Raw genomic sequence first — 21,926 nt, forward strand, 5'->3', positions numbered from 1 at the left:
CAGACAGGGTGGAGCATGGAAAAAGAGACAATTCCCTGAGCCTGGAGGGAGCAAAGCTGAGCTTGTCTCCAGAGGATCAGGGACACACTCCCCAGCGGTGCAGCGGCCTTCGGGACGCATGGGGGCCCCGTGCTGGCCGCACCCCAAGCCGCCGGTGAGGCATGGAGGTACCAGCACGCCTGTGACCAGTGACTGCCCCAGCTCGCTGCTACGGCAGACCCCAACTTTGGGGAGGGGCTGCAACAATGTGTTTAAGTGTCCCCAAATCCTTGGATCGAATCACAATTGGATTATTTTTAGGAAAATAAAGAACTCGAAATTCTCCCTCGTCCCAGTTGATAGACTTGTTAGATGAAGGGACGGCTCTCCCCTCACTCCCGGGGCTCCACAGCGCCCAGCCACACCCTGCCTTTGCGGAGCATCTTCCTGCCCCTCTGCTGCTTTCTCCTCCTCCACTGGTGAAGTTTCTAGAGGGCCGTGAACATGCCCCTCTTTACAAGCAGAAAGCTAAGTGTGCTCTCAGAGATATTTGCTGGACGGAATTGACCTGAACCACATGGGGGGGGCCCCTGCGTTTCTCTGCGGATGGCTGTCACTTTGCTTCCTCTCAATCCAGCCAGTGGAACTGCTTCACAAGGAGCTATGTGGACGCTGGCCAATTAGTCTAGACTTCATACTCCTCTAAGCCCCATGCGGTGCCGGCGGGGCTCTCGCCCTGGCGATGTCGACCACAACTCCACTTGCACTTGTCTTTGGCCCAACAATTCCAATGATAGTAATTTACTCGCAAACACACCACCCCCCAAATTTAAAAAAGAAACCAAAACCGCCCACGCATACAGCTACTCATTTATTTTTTATTTTTTATTTTTTTACTCATTTATTTTTAACGGCAAAATATTGGAAAGAACCGAACGCTCATCCAGGGACGATACCTAAAACTAGGAAAAGAAGGGGGCGGTTCTTAAGTTGGGGATATGCAAGCAACACTGCTGACCTCTGTCCGTAATCACTTTTCCTCTATTTTAAAAGCATGTAAAGAACACTATTGTAATAAGCATGAGGAATAATTTACAAAAAATTTTTCTAAAATATGAATACCTACTGTATTTTACACATTTTACAAAAAGAAAAATACTAAGATCAAATACTTATGTCCTGCTCACCATACCCCAAGTACTGTTTTGAATGTTTGACCATGTTAATTCAATTTTCATAAAGATCCTGTGAGGTAAGCCCCGCTGCCGGCTCCATTTTACTTGCGGGGAAAGTGAGGCAGAGAGAGGTTCAGGCCTTAGTTAATGCCCACGCCTCTCGGCAGCCGGTCCGGTTCCGACCCGGCCGAGAGCTCGCACTGGCCAGAACCGGGGGCCCTGCTCCTACCCTGCTCTCCGGAACCCCGCATTCTTGTCTCCTAACTGGGAAAACCCCACTAAATCGTTTATAAATACAAGGTACTTGGGCCTTAAAACTCAGTATACAAGGTAATGAGGTGCACAGGGGGATTGGGGGCAAATCGAAGCTGCATTCCCGAAATTCAGGTTGGGTTGGAAAGCTGAGCAGGTTGCGGTGAGCGGATTGGAGTATCTGTCTGCAGTCGGCCCGGCAGTCAGGACCCAGGTGACCCACGCCTTCTCTGCTACCTCAGCACCTGGAGCCTCTCGGCACCCAGACGCCCCCTCCACCTCCCCCACCAGCCCCACGGGCCGCACCGACTGCGCACGCGCGGGCAGCGGCACGGGGGGGGCCGGGAGCGACGCCCACTGCGCACGCGCGCGCCGCCGACTCAGGGATCAGCGTAGCAACACGGCCGCGCGGAGCCGCGCTGGCCAATCAGCGCGGTCGGGGGCGGGGCTTCCCCGCGGCGGCTCCCGGGTAGGCGGTGGGCGATTTCCGGCAATAAATCCCGACGGGCCGCCGTCAGGTGCCGGCTGAGGGTTGTCAGTGCGCCAGGTGGGGCCCGGACCGTCGGCGCGCCAGGTAAGGACTGGGACGCCGCGCGCGCTAGATGGGGACTATGGGCGTCCGCGCGTCAGGTGGGGACGGAGGCAGTCTGCCCGCCACACGGCGCGGCCCACCCGTCCTCAACCCCACGCCCACCCTCCGCGTCCCGCAACCCAGCTCCCCTCCCGCCCCAGCATGAACCCGCCCCCACCGGGTCGGCCCCCTCCTCCCCCGGCCCGGGGCCTCCGGGACCACCCGTCCCCGGCCCGGCGTCTCCGGCGTCCGCCCTCCGGCCTCTTCCTCCCCCGGCCCGGGGCCTCCGGGACCACTCCTCCCGCGCGGGCACCTGCCCGGGCCTGTCCTCGTCCTCCAGGCGTTCGTCCTCTGCTCCCGTTCTGCTCCGGCTCCGGCCCCTCTTCGGTTGCTTTTCTTATTTTTCTTGAGCGGACGCGTTTCAATTTTGCGTCCTTCTCTTCGCGGTAAGCTCCGTTTGGACCCTTCTCCCAGCCCTGGCCCTGCTCAGACTCATCTTGAAGGAGTGTGGGGAATCGTGCCTTTTCCTGCGGAGCCCTCCTTTCTTGCCTCTTCCAAATCCTTACCTGCAGCCCTAATCACAAAAGACACGCTTTCCCTTATTGTTTCGTGTTCCACTTTCCCCTCTTACGGGAATGTTTTCCGTTTCCGTGAGGCATCTGTGATTATCTCTCAGGCCTTCTTGCAGTAAACCCCATTTCTGATTCTCAGCCCTCGGTTTATCATTTCTTGATGGTCTTTCTGGATCAGATTCTTCCACATTTATAAGCCATATTCATGTTTGACCCTCAATTACTTGGAAATCTTGTAAGGAAGAGAAAGCAGTAGAAAAAGCCAAATGCTTATCAAATTGAGGATCAGTCATTCTTATCTCAGAACAATGCAAATTATTTTCTCAAAATTTATGATGAAATTTCCAGTATAAGAAATACTGGAAGAGAAACTCCTTTGCCAGCTTTTTTCTCTGAATATGAAAGTGCCTTTTATTTTCACTGTAACTTGTTTGTTTATCTGTTTGTAATGTGTATAGCCATAGCTCTTGCTCTACAGGTATAGTCTTTATTGTTCTGAAAATCAGTTTAGTAACTGAAGAGAGTAAGTACTGTTATACATGTAACCTTTTCAAATTTTTTAGAGCTGTTTCCTGTCGTGTTTTCCTTGTCTTAGTGTTTTTATATTTAGATCATTCATTACTTTAGATGATATCTGATGATGTATGACATATAAGCTAAAAAATGTAAGAAAAAAAAACTCCTACAGTTTCGTGACATCTGTTTCTAATAGGGTGTTCAGGAATTGCTGTTTTAAAAATATAGTGGTAGAGCATGGATTGTGGATTGAGATTCCATGACTGTAAATCCCAGCTCCACCACTTTTTGCCTCAGTTTCTTCATCTATAAAATAGAGATTTGAAACTTTTAAATGCGGATTGCAGCATTTCCTACCTTATACGGTAGTGTGAGGACTAAATGAGATAAAAGAGGTAAATTGTTTAGGGTGATGCCTAACCCATGCTGAGATCTAGTAAATGTTTGCTGCTGTTATCATTAGTTAATGGAAAGTGCGCTTATTGAAGGAAAGACATTTCTTGTCTTGTGCAGGAGTTTCCACTGGCAAATGAACTTCATGAAGCCCTGTTCTCCTGCAGTGCTTCACCCCCATGTCCTGCCATATAAAATAGAGATTGAGGGAAGATCTATAGCAGATGGCCCCATATGCTCTCTGACATTAGTTGGCATGAAATGTGCACAAAATTGCAGATTGTACCAGCTATTTTACAAGAGTAGCCACTTTTGAGTAGTTGCTCTTACACATTTAATAATTTTCAGGAGTAATTTCTAGTTCTTATTTTTGTATTTGGAAATTATCAAAACATAGGTGATTTTAATTAAATTTATAACATGATAGCGAGTCAGATCTTTTAGTAGAACAGATAAATACACTTCCATAAAAAATGATGGGTTGTCATCATTCCACAAGTTTAACAGTATTTTTCGATTTGCAAACTTGTTAGATGCTTCAGACTGGGACTATTTTTGAAAATTTGAGACCGAAGCCTTTCACATTGCAACTCGTGTGTTTTTTCTTTCTTTTCCCTGATGGCTTTTTTGTTATTGTTTGTAATAACTGTGCTTCCAGAATCTCTGCTTTAGTTCATGAACTAAAGTATAAAGTATAAAGATTACATATAAGTATTATATAAGTATATAAGTATTATATAAGGTTATATATTGTAATAATCTATGATGGGAAAGAATATGAAAAAAAATGTACATAATTGAATCACTTTGCTGTACACCTGAAACTCACACAACATTGTAAATCAACTATACTTCAATTTAAAAAAAGGTTATATGCAAGTGTAAAGTATAAGTATAAAGATTATACACCTATATGGAATGGAATACACACATTTATTTTGAAACAAATCTTTTCCTCTGTGTTGAAAATAAAACTCTTGGAAATGTACTATTTTTATTTCCATGGTCCATTTAGCTGCATTTCACTCCTTCCAGCCCATGGAAATATAAACACTTAGCAACTGAAAATATAGCTAACTATATTTGTTTCTCACAGAGTTGTTAAAGTCAATATGAATGATCTGTAGAGTTTTGGTAGTTGTAAAGGAATCAATTATCTTACAGGAAACCCCAAGCTGACTCTTAACTTTATAGCAGAAACTTAGTGTAAATGTTATAGGGATTGCTTGTGAGGCCTGAATATAAGTGCATTAAGTGGTGAGTGGGCATGGTGTCTAAATAGGCAAGTACAATGTGTGTCATCAAGTCTTAAAATATCTTGTTAGCTGAGGTGTTGGTAAGAAGTTTCTGTTGCTTAAGTAGTTGTTCTTTCTGCCTCTGTTCTCCACTTCAGTCTGTCCTTCACGCCCTGGCAAATTATTCTGAAAATAGCACTGCTCACGTTGCTGGATTGCTCAAAAACTTTTAACTATTTAGAGAATAAAGTCCAAACACTTGATATTCTGCATTCTCCTAGTCCCCTTTCCAATCTGTTCTCTATTTCAGCCAGCCTATTCTGCTTATTCTCAAACATGTCACATGTATTCCTGTCTTCATTTTTTTCAGCTACCATTTCTGTGATTGGTATTTTTTTCCTTTCTTCATTCACTTAAGATCTAACCATGCTTTAAGGCCAAGCTCATGTCCTAGTTTCTCTTCAGAGGTTTCCCAGGTGGTTTGCTTTTTACTCTGAGTTTCTTTTAGTTATTCTCTCTTTACCACTCATTTAGTACTCATATTACAAGATTGCATGTATGCACATTTATATATATATGTATATATTTAATGAGAAACCAATTTTATTAATTTAAATGTATGAAGATTTCTAAATTCTACAAGAAAGGAAAAAACTAAAATAATAAATTTGTAAAATCTGTGAGCATACAGATCACAAAAGAAAAAAGGAAACATACTGGGGACAATTCTTCAACTGCATCAGGAATCAAATAATATAGGTTAACAATGTCACCATTTCTGCCTTTCAGATCAGCAAGTCGTGTTCTATAAAAATTGTCACATGGGTAATACATTTTCATCTAATAAAAGAAATATTAAAAATAAAAATGCCTCAAATAAAAAATAATGTAAAATCTCTTGAAATTCAAACATGCAGAGATATTCACTGTTTACATTTTGCTATATCTGCTTTCAGATTTTTTTCTATACACACGTATAAACTTGTGCCTGCATGTAGAAATACACAGAAGTATCACATATATTTTCCTCAAACTTGCTTTGCTTTCACTTAATATACTGTGAATATCTTTTCATGTTAACAGATATTTGCACAATTATTGTTAATAGCCATTTACAATCCCAGTGTAATAACAAATATATTTAACAAAACCTCTTTTAGATATTTTAATTGTTTATAGTTGTTACAGTTTGTTCCTGTTACAAAGAATTCTTCAAGGGACAGTTTTCTACATAACGTCCCCCCTGCCCCGGTTTTATTGAGATATAACTGACATATAGCACTATGTAAGTTTAAGGTGTACAACTTGATGATTTGAGTTACGTACATCATGAAATGATTACCGCAATAGATTTAGTGAACATCTATCATCTCCTATAGATACAACATTAAAGAAAAAGAAAAAATATTTTTCCTCATGATGAGAACTCTTAAGATTTACTGTTTTAATAACTTTCAAATATAATGTGCAGCAGTGTTAATTATCGTGTTGTACATTACATCCTTAGTGCTTATTTATTTTATGACTGTTGGTTTGTACATTTTGACTGCACATATGCATATATTTTAATATATTTTAAATATACTTACATATATTGTGTGTGGAGGGGGTTTTCATTTGTTTTTTTTAGTTCCTCAAGGGTTTACCGGTGTACCCTTAGGGAAGGGATACATAAGGTAATAACACATTTAGTCTGTGTTTATATGTTTGTCATTGAAGTAATACTGTATTTGACCTATTAGCAATAGTCTGCACAGTTGCCACTTGATTTTTTTTAAACGCAGTTTAAATACGATATTGAGAGATACTTCGGCAATTGTCAGAGGTGGTCCTCACAGACATTCTTCTCTTGTTTGTGTTTTATGAGACTAAATTTGCCATTTAAGCATCATCTACTACATCATGGTACTTGCCTTCTTTTGTAAAAGTGTTCTCTGGCTTCTGTCTGAAGCTTCATGAAAAAGTATCAGACACCTGCTATTGGAGACAACCTTAAATAAATTGGATGGACTAGACATGGGTGGTGGTTTTTGCATTTTAAGGTGATCAGTAGTTGTGAAACGAGCGTAAGATGAGGCTTATCAAAATAGTGTTGAAATTTAAGGAATTATTTTTAATTATTTTCTAAAGAAAGAATTTCAGTTAAACAATACATGACTGAAAAAGACTGATTACTACTTAGTTTAGCAAGGTTTTGAGATCCTCTTGGTACAAAGGAAAATTACTTCATCATACGTTTCATGTTGAGCACTTGTAGTTGACACAGGAATATTGTTGAAGAGTTATAATTTCCCTCTGAATTTTTTTTGTCTCTTCTAAGCCAGTATAAATGCCTATTTAATAGCCTATTTTTTGTTAGTTATATTAAATATATTTGGGAGATGGTATTTGAACGCTTTCATCTCGTGTGCTCTATGATCTAATGTGATGTGATACTTCCACGTCAGTGAAATATCCCAAATCTACGTCGTCGGACATGAGATTAATATAACACATTACTCTGTGGAAACTTTTTGTTGAGTTATCAACCACCTTTTTGTAGCTAAATACGATGTATACTTTTTCATTCTTACCATACTGGCTTCTTTATAACACCTTCCTCTCTGTTGATTATTTCTTTCTTAAACCCGTTCTTCTCTCGCCTTCCCACTTCCCCTACATCCGTGGCTCTTCCTGTTCGGTGTCCTTTCTCGGCTCTTCTTCACCTGCTTGTCTCTTCAGTGTCAGCGACCCTTGGAGCTGGCTCCTTGGCTTTCTTCTGTCCCCACGCTGTCTGGTCTCTGTCTGTACAGTCTAGATGCTGGTGGTTTTCCCGCCTTGCTCTCCAGCCTTACCCTCCCCTCTGAGCCCTTCATTCAGTGATTGTTGAGCTACCCTTGTGCGCCGGGCATCGTTCCAAGTGTTGGGATACAGAGTTGAACAAGACATCGCATTTTCTTGAGGAAGGCAGACTGTAGCCATGTAAGTAATTTCAGACAGCGTTTATTACTAGGAAGACACTAGGCGCTGGCAGAGACCGAGTAGCCCTGAGGTCTCTGTGAAGCTCAGATCTGGTTGAATTGCTTCCCTGCGGAGTGGAGGTTCCTTTCTTGGCCACTTGGTGTCCTCAGAGTGCAGTCCAGCTCCTTTGACTTTGTTTGCCCCCAGTGGCCTCTCCATTCTCACTTCCAGCCACTCCCCACCCCCCCTTACGTGGTCAGCCTCAGGCGGCCTGGACTGTGTACAGGGCTGGGCATCCGTGTTTCATGTTCTGTTGCTTCTAATTTCTGGCATGAGTTTTCTGTTCGGTGTCATACTCCTTTTCTTCGTCACTCCCTGACTGCTTGTTCTTCAGGCATGAGCTGAGATGTCACCTCTGGGTGACAAACCTTCCATGACACGTGCAGAGTTGGGCTAATAAATCCACCAGTCCTCATCCGTCTTACCATTTTAGTGCAACTGAAGTCCTGTGTTACCTTCAGTGTTTTATCTCAGTGTCCAGCTGGCACGTAAGGCACGTGCAGACATTTAAGTATTAAGTAAGAATTGTATTCATTAAAGTTAACGAATAAACGTTCTAAATGGAAAGAAACTTACATCAATTACACATACATTTTTAACCTAAATTATAGGAGAGCTATGCCATTTTTGGGCCAGGACTGGAGATCTCCTGGATGGAGCTGGATTAAAACAGAAGACGGCTGGAAAAGATGTGAACCCTGGACTGAGGGGCTTGAAGGAGAGACTCACCGGTGTGGCGCCAGCCACGGCACGTGAGTCGCAGCTCAGCAGAGCCACACCGTCCCCGCCTGGCTCTTACGGCTTCACCTGTTGGAGCCCATGACTTACCGCTTGGCTGAGAATCCCCCCCCCGCACCTGCACAAGGCTGGTGTAAGGAAACAAGTTACTAGCCGAAGTCTGAGCCTGGTAGATCGCCTAGTGCCCACGCACAGACGCTGCCGTCTTCTTTTCAATTGGAAACGTTTAACCCTTACAGTAGTCCGAGAGATAGGTATTATTCTTATTAACCTCCCGTTACGGCTGAGGAACCTGAAGGAATTAAAAGATGCAGTTTTGGCGGCCTGCGTCAGAGGCCCATGGTGACAGTGGCTTGTGCGAGACAGGAGTATAGTCTTCTCTGTCAGAGGCCTGAGTTGGTGAGGTGGCCTTTAGCTCTGCCGTCCCCAGAGGGTAGCCTCGTCGGCGGGATTCAGGGTGGAGTTCTGCCCCCACCTCCGCGTTCCGCTTGGCGGGGTAGAGGAGGAGGGTGCCCGTGCCACACCTCACCGGCTGGAGTGGGAGCTGCAGGGCAGGCTGGGGGCTGTGGTCTTTCTCCAGAGGAAAGTGAGACATTGCATGGATGCAGGAGCAGGCCAGCGTGGCCGTGGTGTGCTCACCCGCAATCCCTGTCACAAGTGTATTTGAGCATTTGGAGGATTGGGGAGGTCTGCAGACCTCTTCCTCCAAAGTGTCACGGGTCTCGTCATCCATTTTACTGCATATGTTTATCTCACATTTGCGTAACTATCGTGTATTTCGAACTGACAGGTCATCTGTTTTTCTGATAGGAATTTGGTACCTTTAGACTGGAGATTGGGGTTTGCAGTATTTAAAGCAGAAATTAATTTTATATTTAAGATTATAGGAAGGATAACACACAGTGTTCGTTGAATTTATATTGTGGCATTTCTCTGCCTTTCTGAATTCTAAAATGTCAGTTTAAAAAAAGCTGTAATGCATGAAATAGAAAGTTACTGCTACTTCCACACTAAGGAATTTGCATGTGTTTTTTTCCTCATGTATTCTTTATTTCCCCTCATTCCAAACATGTTGTGAATATCGAAGAATACTTTTTTCTCATATATGCATAGAATTAGAGAAATACAATCAAGACCTGTTTTCTTTGCGAGATAAACTCCATGTTCTCCTGTCTCCCTTTCCACCTTCCCCACAGACACTCCCACTCACCCACTCCTGTGCACACTCATTTGAAAATCCTTTGAAATATAGTGGTGCTGGCAGAGGCCTTTCTGTGTGGGTGTCCTCACAGGGACAGAGGCTGTGTCACAGCAGCCGTGGACTCTCCACCACGGGTGGAGTGAAGACACCTTGCTCCCATCCAGGTGCCTCACAAGTCTGGCTGCCCTCTCTTTATACTAATGGTATATGTAATTACCAACCTTACATAAACTTTACAAACAGGGTGGGACTGTGGGCAACTCACTCACTCCCTGCCAGAGAACATGGTGGGACCGTTGTAAATGAATTGTTCTCAGACCCTTGCAGTTGGACTTTTAGTTTTCATCTTTATTAAGTTCATCCTGAATCTCTATCAGCTTCATCCAGAACACACAAAGATGGGTGGATCAGAGATGTTTTTATTAATTGCCGTCTGTGAACGGAAAGTGTGTTGGTCTCCCCAGCCCAGTGCTTACTCCAGACCCTTCACAGTGTGGGACCAGTAGAAGGTGACTTTGCTTTGCTTGTCCACAGAAAGGGTGCGGCCGTCCCCTCCCCTCCAGAGGGGGCTCCTTGGAAACAGAAGGGGCCTGAGTCCTGCCTGTGCCCCTTTGGTGTGTAGATAGATCCCTCCAGGAGCCAGACCTGAGATGCCTCTGGTTTTGTTATTACACATGCTGTTGTATGTGCTCAGTCTATACCCTATGTCAGGCATTTACTGTGTGTTCCCAGTGCTGGGATCCAGCAGTAAACAGAAAGAGGCAAAACCCATGCCTGGAGGAGCTTGCATTCTAGTGGGACAGTCAGACGAAGGACAAAAGGAGCTCCGTGTGATCTGTTCCGTGTCGTAAGTGCTGTGAAGGAAAAAACCCGGGGTGGGAGGGAAGACCATTGGGGTGGGGGTGGTGCGTGGAAGTGTCAAGGCGGGGCCTCTCTGAGAAGGGTCAGCTGAATGACACCTTGGGCACCGAGAGGGCGGCCCAGGTGGGGAAGGGAGAGCAGAGACCCCGAGGCAGGTGTCGTGACCTCGGGAGCAGCGGGGACAGCGAGATGGGTGGGATGAGGGGCAGCAGGGGACCAGATGCCAGCGTGGCCGTGGCCGGTCATGAAGGGCCAGCTGGGTTTTCTCAGAGCTAGACGGGGGGTCAGAGAGAGGGGGGTTTTGTTCAGGTTTGTGTTTTAACAGGCTCCTTCTGGCTTTTGTGTTGGAAATAGGCTGCAGAGAGGTGAGGCAGAGCAGGTCGACTCATTCCTAAGAGCCTGTGTAATGACCCAAGTGAGGAGTGACTGTGGCTCAGAGAGGATGGAGGTGGCGGGTGATGAGAAGTGCTCAGATTCAGATGTTTTGCAAGTGGAGCTGGCAGGTTGCTGAGCTGTGGAGGGGGTGGGCAGTGGCGAGGGGCGTCGGCGAAGGCAGGCAGGTGGTCGGCCTGCGCGGCTGGGAGGGTGGCCGTTCGTGTGATGACAGTGGAGTCTGACCGTGTAGCTTCCTGCGCACGCGCGAGATCCTCAGGGCTCGTGCCCGGGAGAGGAGCTGCTGGGTCACGGGCAGGCCCACCTTCCGTTGTCCAGTGAGCTGGTGTCTATTTCTGCTCCTGCTCTCGGTGCCTGTTCATCTGACCACACTGCTCATCCTTTCTTCCCATTTTTTATTTCTTGCAAGTAAATCTGGGCAGAGAAGAATAAGCTCAACATCATTAGTCAGCAGGGAAGTGCAGGCAATCTGGGAAGACACACGTCGCAGCGAGCCTGAGATCACAGTGTGGTGTGGGGTCAGCAGCAGACCAGCTGGAAACGGAATGGAAGTTCCAGGGGAGTGAGACAGCCGAGGTGGCCTAGACAGAAGTGTGGAGAAAGTGTTCGCCTTCCAGATAAGGTGCCATGAAACACCTACCACCGCGGCTGCAATTAACAAACAACAGAACGTTACAGGTGCTGGGGAGGGCAGTGCCGAGTGCTGGCAAGAACGTCCTCTCGTAAGCTTGATGGGAGTGTAGAATGGCACAGCCACTTTGCTGACTACTTTGGTACTTTCTTATTAAGTTAAACACAAAGCTGCCGTATGACCCAGCATCTCAGTCCTAGGTATTTACCCAAGGAAAATGGAAGTTTATGTTTACACAGTACCTGTATGTGAACGTTAATAGCAGCTTTTTTCCAGTAATTGCCAAAGCTTGGGCATCACCCATGCTTTTCAGCTCTCCAGGGGAGGGCCACTCAGGAGCGAAGGAACGAACCGTTGATTGACACAACGTGATGAATCTTAATTTCATCTTGCTTAGTGAGAAAAACTAAACCCAAGAGGCTTCATATTGTGTGATTCCATTTATATGGCCTTCTGGAAAAAGAAAAACTATAGGGACAAAGGGGTGAAAAACAGACCAGTGGATGCGAGGGGTCTAGAGGTAGGGGAAGGAGTTGATTACACAGATGACAGGAGGCTTTTTGGGGAGTGGTAGAGCTGCCCTGTAGGGAAGGCGCCGGTCCCTTGATGACTCTGCATTCGTCAAAACCCATAGAGTTGTGCAGCACGAAAAGCAAATTTTGCTCTGTGTAAATCTTAAAAAAAAAAAAAAAAACCAACCAGGATGTGTGTGATGGGGAGCTGGTTACCCAAATGATCTAAACTGTGACAGATGGATGTGATTGTGTTACAGACGAACCCCATAACCACACTGAGGTGGGTGTGGAAGAAAGGAGCTGACCTGGGAACTTGGGAAAACCATGTTGACAGGATATTGTCAGGCTATAGACGGACACTGTAGGTGGTAAATGTGCTTCTCATGCCCCAGGGTGTGGGTTAGCAATTCTGAAACTACTTTATTATGTAGGGTTAATCGGGGTGAGTAAATAAAATGCAGATAATGACAGCCAGATCTCTCACTTTGGAGAAGGAAGTCACAAAATCATGCTAGACTATACCTTGTGGTGCTGCATTGTTGGTGGTGGTGTCAGTGTGTACTCAGGCGGTTGTTGCTCTGGTGGGTGGGTGGGTGGGTAGATAGGGATCGGTGTGTAGGTGAGTTAATATAACGTGTTCCCCAGTTCTGTCTACTGGGAGGCCAAGAGCGGTGGTGCCCCAGTAGCCATGAGCAGACTGAACACCAAGATCTTGGTTTTGAAGGGTTCCTGGGGAAGTGGTTGATTCCAGAGCTGGGATAGGGAAATATAAGCTGAGCCTAGAGCATCTTGTGGTGTCCAAAAGTAAGGAAATACTTAACAAAAAAAGGGGGGGCTGCGATGGGAATACGTCAGATGTCAAAAGGGCAGAGGCCAACCTGAAGGCAGTCCAGTGGCCAAAGCTGGAGCCATTTGAGCAAAAAGCAAATAATGGTGGTATTGGATTATAACTCAAAGGAGAAGATAAATACCCCTGAGTTTATGGGGATATAATACATGAATAAGTGGGGAAGAAGGGACAGCTCTTCCTGGCAGAATAATTCCAGTTAGTGAATGTGGAAGGAATAGGGAAGTAGAGTGTCACCATTAGGACACCACAGTAATGATGGCTATAGGCAGAGTCCACTGATAGATGCTGAGATTAGTGGGTGAGATGTTTAGGGAAAACAGTATTTGCAAAGCGTCCTCCAAAATATCTATGAATTCACAAAGGGAAAACAGTAGCTTTACAGTTGAGAACCCTGGCAGATCCCACCTTAAGCGAGTGATCCAGGTGACATGACCAGGAGCAAGACACAGGGGCAGCGTGTGCCCCGATCGCATAGGTCCGGATGGGGTCCTGGAACAGCGAAGGGCACCAGCGGGAGGCTGGCGAGACACAGGTCTGTGGGCGAGTCAGCGGTACTGTGCCAGCACCCACTCCTGGCTTTGGTCGCCGTCCTGCATTCCTGTGAGATGGTGGGGAAGCTGGGGGAGGGGACTTTGTACTGTTGCTGCAACTCTTCTTGAAGTCTAAACCGATCTTTGAAAGTTGCTTTAAAAAGTCACCGTTGAGAACATCAACAGGCAAGCCAGTGACTGGGAGAAAGTATTGTGTTCTGTAAGCTGTCACTAAGCTGTTTTCTGGGCTCCGTTCTACCTGCTCACACCTCCCTGTGACGCTGCAGCCGGTGGGCCCTGCTAGGCCCTGCCTGGGGAGGGTGCCACGGGGCCTGTGCGGTGGGACTGGGGCAGCTGCTGCCGGGGCCCTTCTGTACCTGTCCCCCCAGGCCAGCAGCACTGGACTCTCCCTCCCAGCTTTTCTGACATTTGCAGACCTGGCTCATCGTGTCCCTTCAACACCAGATGCTGGTGCCCACACCCCACCCCGCAGCTGGACCCCAGGCCCTCGGGGCTTCTCACCTGAGCTCAGACTCCAGCACCAGCCAACAGTGCTTCCTCCTGCTGGTGTCAGCCTGTGCCCTTCGCTCTCCCAGTGCAGTGTGGTGACGGCTGTTTGCAGTCACTACCTCTGGAATGCTTCAGTGTTCTTTTCGGCTGTTAGGTTACCTAGTTAACAAGGTTTTGTACATATTTGTACATTTTCATTTTAAGTTTCTCAGTTAAAATAATTCATGTGTCTTCTGTGTCCTGACTGAACCCAGCTGTTATACTGACAGAGGCTTTTCTTCCAGGATTTCGGCAACTTTAGTAAAGAGACAAGCAACTCAATTAGCAGCTGGGAGAATGACTTGGACAAACGTGCAAATAGCCAGTATGATAAAAGTTCAAATCTTTAGTTATCAGGGAAACTAAAACCCCAGTGATGTGCACCTTCTTCTTGGTTTTGTTGTAAACCTAAAACTGCTCAAAAAATAAAGCCTTTTAAAAAAGCCGCAGTGAGGTAGAACTATCCACCCACCAGAATAGCTGAAATTAAAAAGGCTGACAATAAATGGTGATGCAGATGTGGAGCAAACGGAACTCCCGCTTTCAGCTTTTCACCATTGAGTATGATGATAGCTGTGGGCTTATCATGTATGGCCTTTATTATGGTAAGCTACGTTCCCTCTATACCCTCTTTATTGAGAGTTTTATCGTAAATGGATGTTGAATTTTGACAAATGCTTTTTTTGCTTCTATTGAGCGATCATATGATTTTTTTTCTTTTATTTCATTTTGTTAATGTGGTGTATTACATTGGTTAATTTGCAGATGTTGAACCGTCCTTGCATCCCTAGAATAAATCTCACTTGATTATGGTATATGACCCTTTTAATGTATTGTTGAATTCAGTTTGCTAGTGTTTTGTTGAGGATTTTTGCATCTGTGTTCATCATTGATATTGGCCTGTAATTTTCTCGTGGTTTGCTTGTGTGGTTTTGGTATCAGGGTAATGCTGGCCTCACAAAATGACTTTGGGAACTGTTGCCTCCTCTTTGATTTTTTTGGAAGACTTTGAAAAGGATTGGTATTAATTCTTCTTTAAATGTTTGTTAGAATTCACTAGTGAAGCTCTCTGGTCCTGGACTTTTGTTTGTTGGGAGGTTTTTGGTTACTGATTCAATCTCCTTACTCTTAATCAGTCTGTTCAGATTTTCTCTTTCCTAGTCTTGGTAGGTTGTGAGTTTCTGGGAACTTAACCATTTCTTCAGGGTTGTCCAATGTGTTGGCATATAATTGTTCATAGTAGTCTCTTAAGATCCTTTATTTCAGTGGTATGAGCTGTGATGTCTCCTCTTTCATTTCTGACTCTGAGTCCTCTCTCTTTTTCCCTTGGTGAGTCTTGCTAAATGTTTGTCAATTTTGTTTATCTTTTCAGAGAACCAGCTCTTAGTTTTATTGATCTTTTCCATTGTCTTCCTACTATTTTTTCCATTGTGTTTAGGCTTTGTTCTTCTTTTCTAGTTCCTTGAAATATAAAGTTACATTATTTAAGATTTCTCTTGTTTCTTGGTGTAGGCACTTATCACTATGAACTTTCCTCTGAGAATTGCTTTTGCTGTATACCCTAAGTTTTGGTATGTTGTATTTCTATTTTCATTTGTCTCAAGGTATTTTTTTGATTTCTCCTTTGAATTCTTCTTTGGCCCATTGGTTGTTCATTAGCATGTGTTTAATCTACACATATTTGTGCATTTTCCAGTCTTTGTCTTGTAATTGCTTTCTTGTTTCATATCATCAAGGTCAGAAATGTGCTTGATATGATTTCAGTCTTTTTTAAATTTATTGAGACTTGTTTTGTGGCCTTATAATATGATCCATCCTGGAGAATGTTTCCTGTGCTCTTGAGAAGAATGTGTATTCTCTTGTTTTTGGATGGAATGTTCTGTATATGTCTGTTAAGTCCATGGGGTCGAATATGTCATTTAAGTCGCCTCCTATTGTTGTATTGCTGTCTGTTTCTCCTCTTAGGTCTGTTAATATTTGCTTTATTTATTTAGGTGCTCCTGTGTTTACAAATGTTATATCCTCTTGTTGGGTTGATCTGCTTATCATTATATAATGACCTCCTTTGTCTCTTATTACAGTCTTTGTCTTAAAGTCTATTTTGTCTATTTCTGATGTAAGTTTAGCTACCCCAGCTTTCTTTTGGTTTTCATTTGCCTGGACTATCTTTTTCCATTCCTTCACTTTCAGTCTTAGTGTGTCCTTACATCTGAAGTGAGTGTCTTGTAGGCAGCATATATATTGGTCTTGTTTTTTTAATCCATGCAGCCACTCTGTATCTTTCAATTGGAGAATTTAGTCCATTTACATTTAATGTAATTATTGATTGGTATGTACTTATTGCCATTTTGTTAATTTCTGGCTGTTTTGTAATTCCTTTGTTCCTTTCTTCTTCTCTTGTTTACTTCCTTTGTGGTTTGATGACTTTCTTTAGTGGTATGCTTAGTTCCCTGTTTATCTTTTGTGTATCTACTATAGATTTTGCTTCGTGGTTACCACAAGCCTTACATAAAACAACTCGTATTTGTAATAGTGTGTTTTGAGTTGATAACATCTTATGTTTTGAATGCATTCTACAGCTACATTTTTACTCTCCCTCCACGTTTTATATTTTTGGTGTCGATTTACATCTTTTTATGTTGTGTATCCATTAACAAATTATTGTAGTTATAGTTATTTTTACTACTACTATTTTTGTTTTTTAACCTGCATACTGTCTTTATGAGTGATTAACCCACTGCCTTTACATTAGATTATTCTTAATTTTACTACATATTTACCTTTACAAGTGAGATTTATACTTTCATGTTTCCCTCTTTGTATTTAGCACCCTTTCATTTCAGCTTAAAGGTATCCCTTTAATATTTCTTGTAGGGCTGTTCTAGTCATGACGAACTCCTTTAACTTTTGCTTCTCTGGAAAATTCTTTATTTCTTCTCAATTCTGAAGGACAACTTACTGAGTAGAGTATTCTTGGTTGGCAGGGTTTTTTTTTTCTTTTTTTTTTTTTCCAGCACTTTGAATATATTGTTCTACTCCCTTCTGGCCTACAGAGTTGCTACTGAAAAATCTGCTGATATTCTTATGGAGATTCCCTTGTATGTAAGGAGTTGTTTTTCTCTTGCTGCTTTTAAGATTCTTCTCTTGTTTTTAACTTTTGACACTTTAATTATAATGTATTTTGGTGTGGCTTTCTTTGGGTTCATCTTATATGGAACTCTCTGAGCTTCCTGGATCAGAATGTGTGTTACTTTCTCCTGGTTAGGGAAGTTTTCAGCCATTATTTCTTCAAGTAAGTTTTCTGCCTCTTTCTCTCTCTCCTCTCCTCTGGGACCCCTATAATGTGAATGTTGGTCTGCTCGATGTTGTCCCAAAATGCCTTAACGTATCTTCATTCTTTTTCATTCTTTTTTCTTTTGGCTGCTCTGATTGGTTGAGTTCCACTCCCTGTCTTTGAGTCACTGATATTTTCTTCTGCTTCATTTAGTCTGCTTTGAAACCCCTCTGTTGTATTTTTCAGTTCATTTATTGTATTCTTCTGCCTTGTGATATCTATTAGGTACTCTTATATTTTCTATCTTTTTGTTGAAATTCTTATTTTGTTCATCATTTATCCTTCTCCAGAGCTCAATGAGCATCTTCGTGACCATTATTTTGAACGCTTCATCAGGTAAATTACTTATTTCCATTTTATTAAGGTTTTTTTCCCTGAGGTTTTATCTCGTTCTTTCATTTGGAACATAGTCCTCTGTTTCTTCATTTTCCTTGACTCTCTGTGTTGGTTTCTGTGCATTAGATAAAACAGCCACCTCCTCCAGTCTTGAAGGAGTGGCCTGGTGTAGGAGATGAACCTTACTGTTCAACCCTGCCCCAGCTCATGGTTGTCTCTCAAACCTCTGTGATTGTCCAATCAGCCTACTTTATTTTTAGTCTCTCTCAGTAGTTGAGGGTGTGCCAAGACCTGTCAGTGTCACAAAGGGGAGTATATCAGTTGTTACCTAGATTCAAGCTGATTGGAAGCCAGACCCTGAGGCAGCAGCTTTTGAAGTATGCACATATACCTCTCAGGGGAAGACTGGGAGGTGGGCTTTTCTGTCGGTTTCCTCTGAGTTGAGCCCTGGGGTAGCCAGTTAAGAATGGTTTCCTTCTCTGCTACAGTCCTGTTGAACCCATGAACACAGCGCCACTGGCCACCAGAGCCAGGCTATCAAGGGTTGGGTTCTCTGGGCAGCAAGCATGACAGTCCGCGCACCAGATGTGTGCATTGCTCCTCACTCAGAGATGCTGATGACCCGCAGTGGGGCAGGGAGAGAGTATGAATGTGGCGCCTACCAGGCTCCTGTCTTTTTAGAGAGGGTTGCAGTCAGCCCCCAGATGAGTATTTCATTAGCACCCTGCCCCTCCGGCCATAGCTGAAGGTAAACTGACAGGCCTCTTTCACAGAGAGGCTGGTGCGTTTTGGGCTGAGGTCTCTGTACTGTGTTCTGGAGGCAGCTGGTGGAGAGCTCTCTCTGGATGTCTGGGAGCTTGTCTCTCAGGTGCAGGTCTTAAAAGTTGGGGTGCTGATGTGGGTTCACGTCCCTCACTCCTCAGAGAGAAGCTCCAGGCTGGGAGTTCCCTCCCAACTGTGGGCAGCCCCTTGGGGCTGAGGTTTGTGGTGAGATGTGTCAGGGCCTCTCCTACCCACTTAAATGTGTTGTTTTCTTGTTCAGCTGATGTGTAGGGGTGCTCTGCTGGTTTGGGGTTTTTCTCCTGGGAAAATTGTTCCATATGTAGCTGTCAATTCCATGTGTCTGTGAGGAGGTGAGTTTGGGGTCCTCCTTTGTCACCATCTTGAACTGGACCAGAGGCAGTTTTCTTGAGGCTTTATAATTTGTTTTAATATCAGGTAGGACTAGACTTCTCCCACTGCTGTTCTTGTTCTGAATCGTCTCCTAATTCTTCCTCGCTTTCTTTTTAAATGAACTTTGTATTTAACTAGCTCTCAAGGAAAAAATCTGATATTTTTATATTGGTTAAATTTATATTTTTAAAAAACTTGTTTCATTTCTTCCCATTTATTTACAAAGAGTTTTACAAAGTAGCCTTTTACGATTTTTTTAATTTCCTGTCTGTGTTTGTAATTTTCTTCTTGTCATTAGTTTTATATAGTGTACTTTCTCTGTTTTTTTCTGATAAGGTATCTAGTGGTTTATCTTGCTGGTTTGTTTTGTCCAGTGAACCAGCTTTGGGGCTTATTTTTCAGTTCTACTCTTTTACTATTTATTAATACCTGTTTTGTCTGGGTCTTAGTTGCAGCACACAGGATCTTTTAGTTACGGCACACAGGATCTTTTAGTTATGGCATGTGGGATCTAGTTCCCTGAGCAGAGATCGAACCCGGGCCCCCTGCCCTGGGAGCGTGGAGTCTTAGATACTGGACCACCAGGGAAGGCCCCACCTGTTTTTATCTTTAACAATTCTGTCTTTTTGTTCACTTACTCTTTTTCTAGCTTTCAAGTTATATGTTTATATTATTTACTTTTTTATTGATATATGTATTTAATGTTATAAAGTTTCCTGTCACAGTTGTCTTTCTTGGGTCCTGTAAATTCTGATGTGTACTTCCTCATCCATTTATACATGTGCGTATTCGGTATGGTGTTTGTTTTGCTTTGTGAGCCAACCCCAAACACTTATCCTTTAAAAGTGAGCCAAGCCCCTTCACACTTACTGCTCCGTTTGGCCTCAGTTCCCTGAAATTAATGTTTTGGATGTACAGTACACATTTGCATCTGTATCTTTCTGTCTTTATTTATGTTCACCTCTCATACACAGCAGAGAGTCTGGCCCCTTGTGTTTTGTTTTATTTGCTTTTACTCTTTTGATATTTAGGAAGTTTTTTACCTCTTATTTTCACCTTTATGCTAATACCTTTGTGTAGTATCCTTGGTTTCTTCTTTTTGAACACTGACTGTTGGCTCTGTACAGTGTGTAATATTGCAGTTAGCTGCTGACCTGTCTCCGCTGCCCTCCCCTACCTTGTCAGTCATTGTTCTCTGCTCTGTGTCTTATAGCCATCACTTGCTGTGTCTTTTCTGTCATCATGGACCCTTCGTGTACGTGTAGAAACATGTAATTCTACAAGTACATACATGTTACTTGTTTAACACCAGCCTTCTTGCCTCTGCCCCTCTAGTCCTGGTGGCTTCCCGAGCTCATTCTGTAGTGAATTCTCCACTAATTTCCTGCTTGTGGTACTTCTCTGTTCATGCACATTCATAACGTTTGTTGTGACCTTTACCTTTAAGACTGGGTTTATCTAAATGATAAATCCTTGGTTCACTTGAGTATGTTAAATATGTTACCTGAACCCATTCCATTCCTGGCCTGTGATTCCTCCTACAGAACTGCTGTCAGGTCTTTGTGTCTTTCTCACGTTATGGACGTGCACTCTTAGAGTAAGCGGGAGTGTGACCGTCATGAGGTGCTCGGTGGGTCTGTCATTCAGGCGAGGCAGCAGGTTGGCGGCGAGCCATCAGAGCACGCCTGCGGGGCATCGGTGGAATGCAGAGGGTGGCCGCTATGCCCTCGTGCCTTCCCGGCTCTCTCTCATGGAGTCTGCAGCTGCTGTGGTTGGACTTCTTACACGGCCCTTCTCCAAGAGAGCTCCCTCTGGAACCTCTGAAAGACGGTGTTCCCCTCGCCAGGTTGCATGGGGGTGTCCACTGCTTCTCCCGCTGGCAGAGCCGTGGGGCTGCCTGGGCCGCTGTCCCCCTTGGTCTTCAGTATCCCGTCCTGCCACCTGCCTGCTGCTCCCTTCATGCATCATGTCTGCGTCAGATGCCTTAAGCATGTCACATGAGGTGTTTAGGACAGAAGTGCTAATGCGAAAAACAAACAGGTTTTGCTTTTTTTTTTTAACTTAAAAAAATTGGACTTTTTTTTTTTTTTTTTTTAATTTTTTTTTATAGCTACTTTATTTATTTATTTATTTATTTTTGGCTGTGTTGGGTCTTCGGTTCGTGCGAGGGCTTTCTCTAGTTGCGGCAAGTGGGGGCCACTCTTCATCGCGGTGTGGGGACCGCTCTTCATCGCGGTGCGCGGGCCTTTCACTATTGCGGCCCCTCCCGTTGCGGGGCACAGGCTCCAGACGCGCAGGCTCAGTAGTTGTGGCTCACGGGCCCAGCTGCTCCGTGGCATGTGGGATCTTCCCAGACCAGGGCTCGAACCCGTGTCCCCTGCATTAGCAGGCAGATTCTCAACCACTGCGCCACCAGGGAAGCCCTGGACCTTTTTTTAATATCTTTTTTGCAAGAGAGGCTAATAATACACTGATGCACAAGTGACTTTATATCAGGAAAACAAACATGAACATTTGGCCAGCAGGAGAAAGTAATATAACCCTGACCCTTTGTGGGTAATGTGAGGATAAAAACTAAGTTTAATAGGTGACCGACATACAACTGAAAACAGTAACCTGGGACTGTTAGAGCAGAGACTGTGGCCCTGCTGGGAGAGAAGTTTCTTTCACTGAGAGAAACGCCCGTGGAAGTCAGCTTGGCAGTCAGTTACTGGTGACTGTGTCTGAGGGGTTCCTCTGTTTTGCTTTTTGGTAAAATGATCACATTTTGTTTGTCATGTTTACTTTGGTATGTTAAATATTTCATTTCGCTGAGTTTTTCTTCCCAGTGTCTCCTCTATTTGAATGGTAGAATTGATAGCCCATATGTGCTTTCAAGAGCAATACCAACTGAAGTAATTTAAGAAGATAGAGAATTGTATTAGTTTTCTAGGGTTGCCATACTGAAAACCCAGTGGTGTAAGACAACAGAAATTTTTTCCTTGCAGTGTGGAGGCCAGAAGTCCGAAATGCGGGTGTCAGCAGGGGTGGTCCCTTCTGGAGGCTCTTTGGGAGAATTTCTAGCTTCTGGGGTTGCCAGCAATGCTCGCCGTCCTTCAGCTCCAGTCTCTGCCTCTGCTGTC

The 21,926-nt window shown here is 44.1% G+C and overlaps 1 protein-coding gene across 12 annotated transcripts in view; it reads left to right on the top strand.

The window, feature by feature from the left end:
* The first annotated feature begins 1,844 nt into the window (after nt 1–1,844).
* Nucleotides 1,845–21,926, top strand: part of FBXO25 (F-box protein 25) — a 56,488-nt gene continuing 36,406 nt past the window's right edge. For 5 of the 12 annotated variants that reach the window (XR_009006465.1, XR_009006464.1, XR_009006467.1 and 2 more), the window contains exons 1-2: nt 2,281–2,423; nt 8,305–8,445. Coding sequence is in view for 6 of the 12 variants with exons in the window: in XM_057537092.1 (XP_057393075.1) it covers nt 8,312–8,445 (134 nt within the window). In the remaining 6 variants the exon portion in view is untranslated. Of the gene's footprint in view, nt 1,981–2,274; nt 2,424–8,304; nt 8,446–21,926 lie in introns of those variants that run through there. The other 7 variants (XR_009006468.1, XR_009006469.1, XM_007188946.2 and 4 more) reach the window with 4 other exon arrangements.

Source organism: Balaenoptera acutorostrata, chromosome 21 (assembly GCF_949987535.1).
Source record: "Balaenoptera acutorostrata chromosome 21, mBalAcu1.1, whole genome shotgun sequence".
NCBI classification, from domain to species: domain Eukaryota; kingdom Metazoa; phylum Chordata; class Mammalia; order Artiodactyla; family Balaenopteridae; genus Balaenoptera; species Balaenoptera acutorostrata.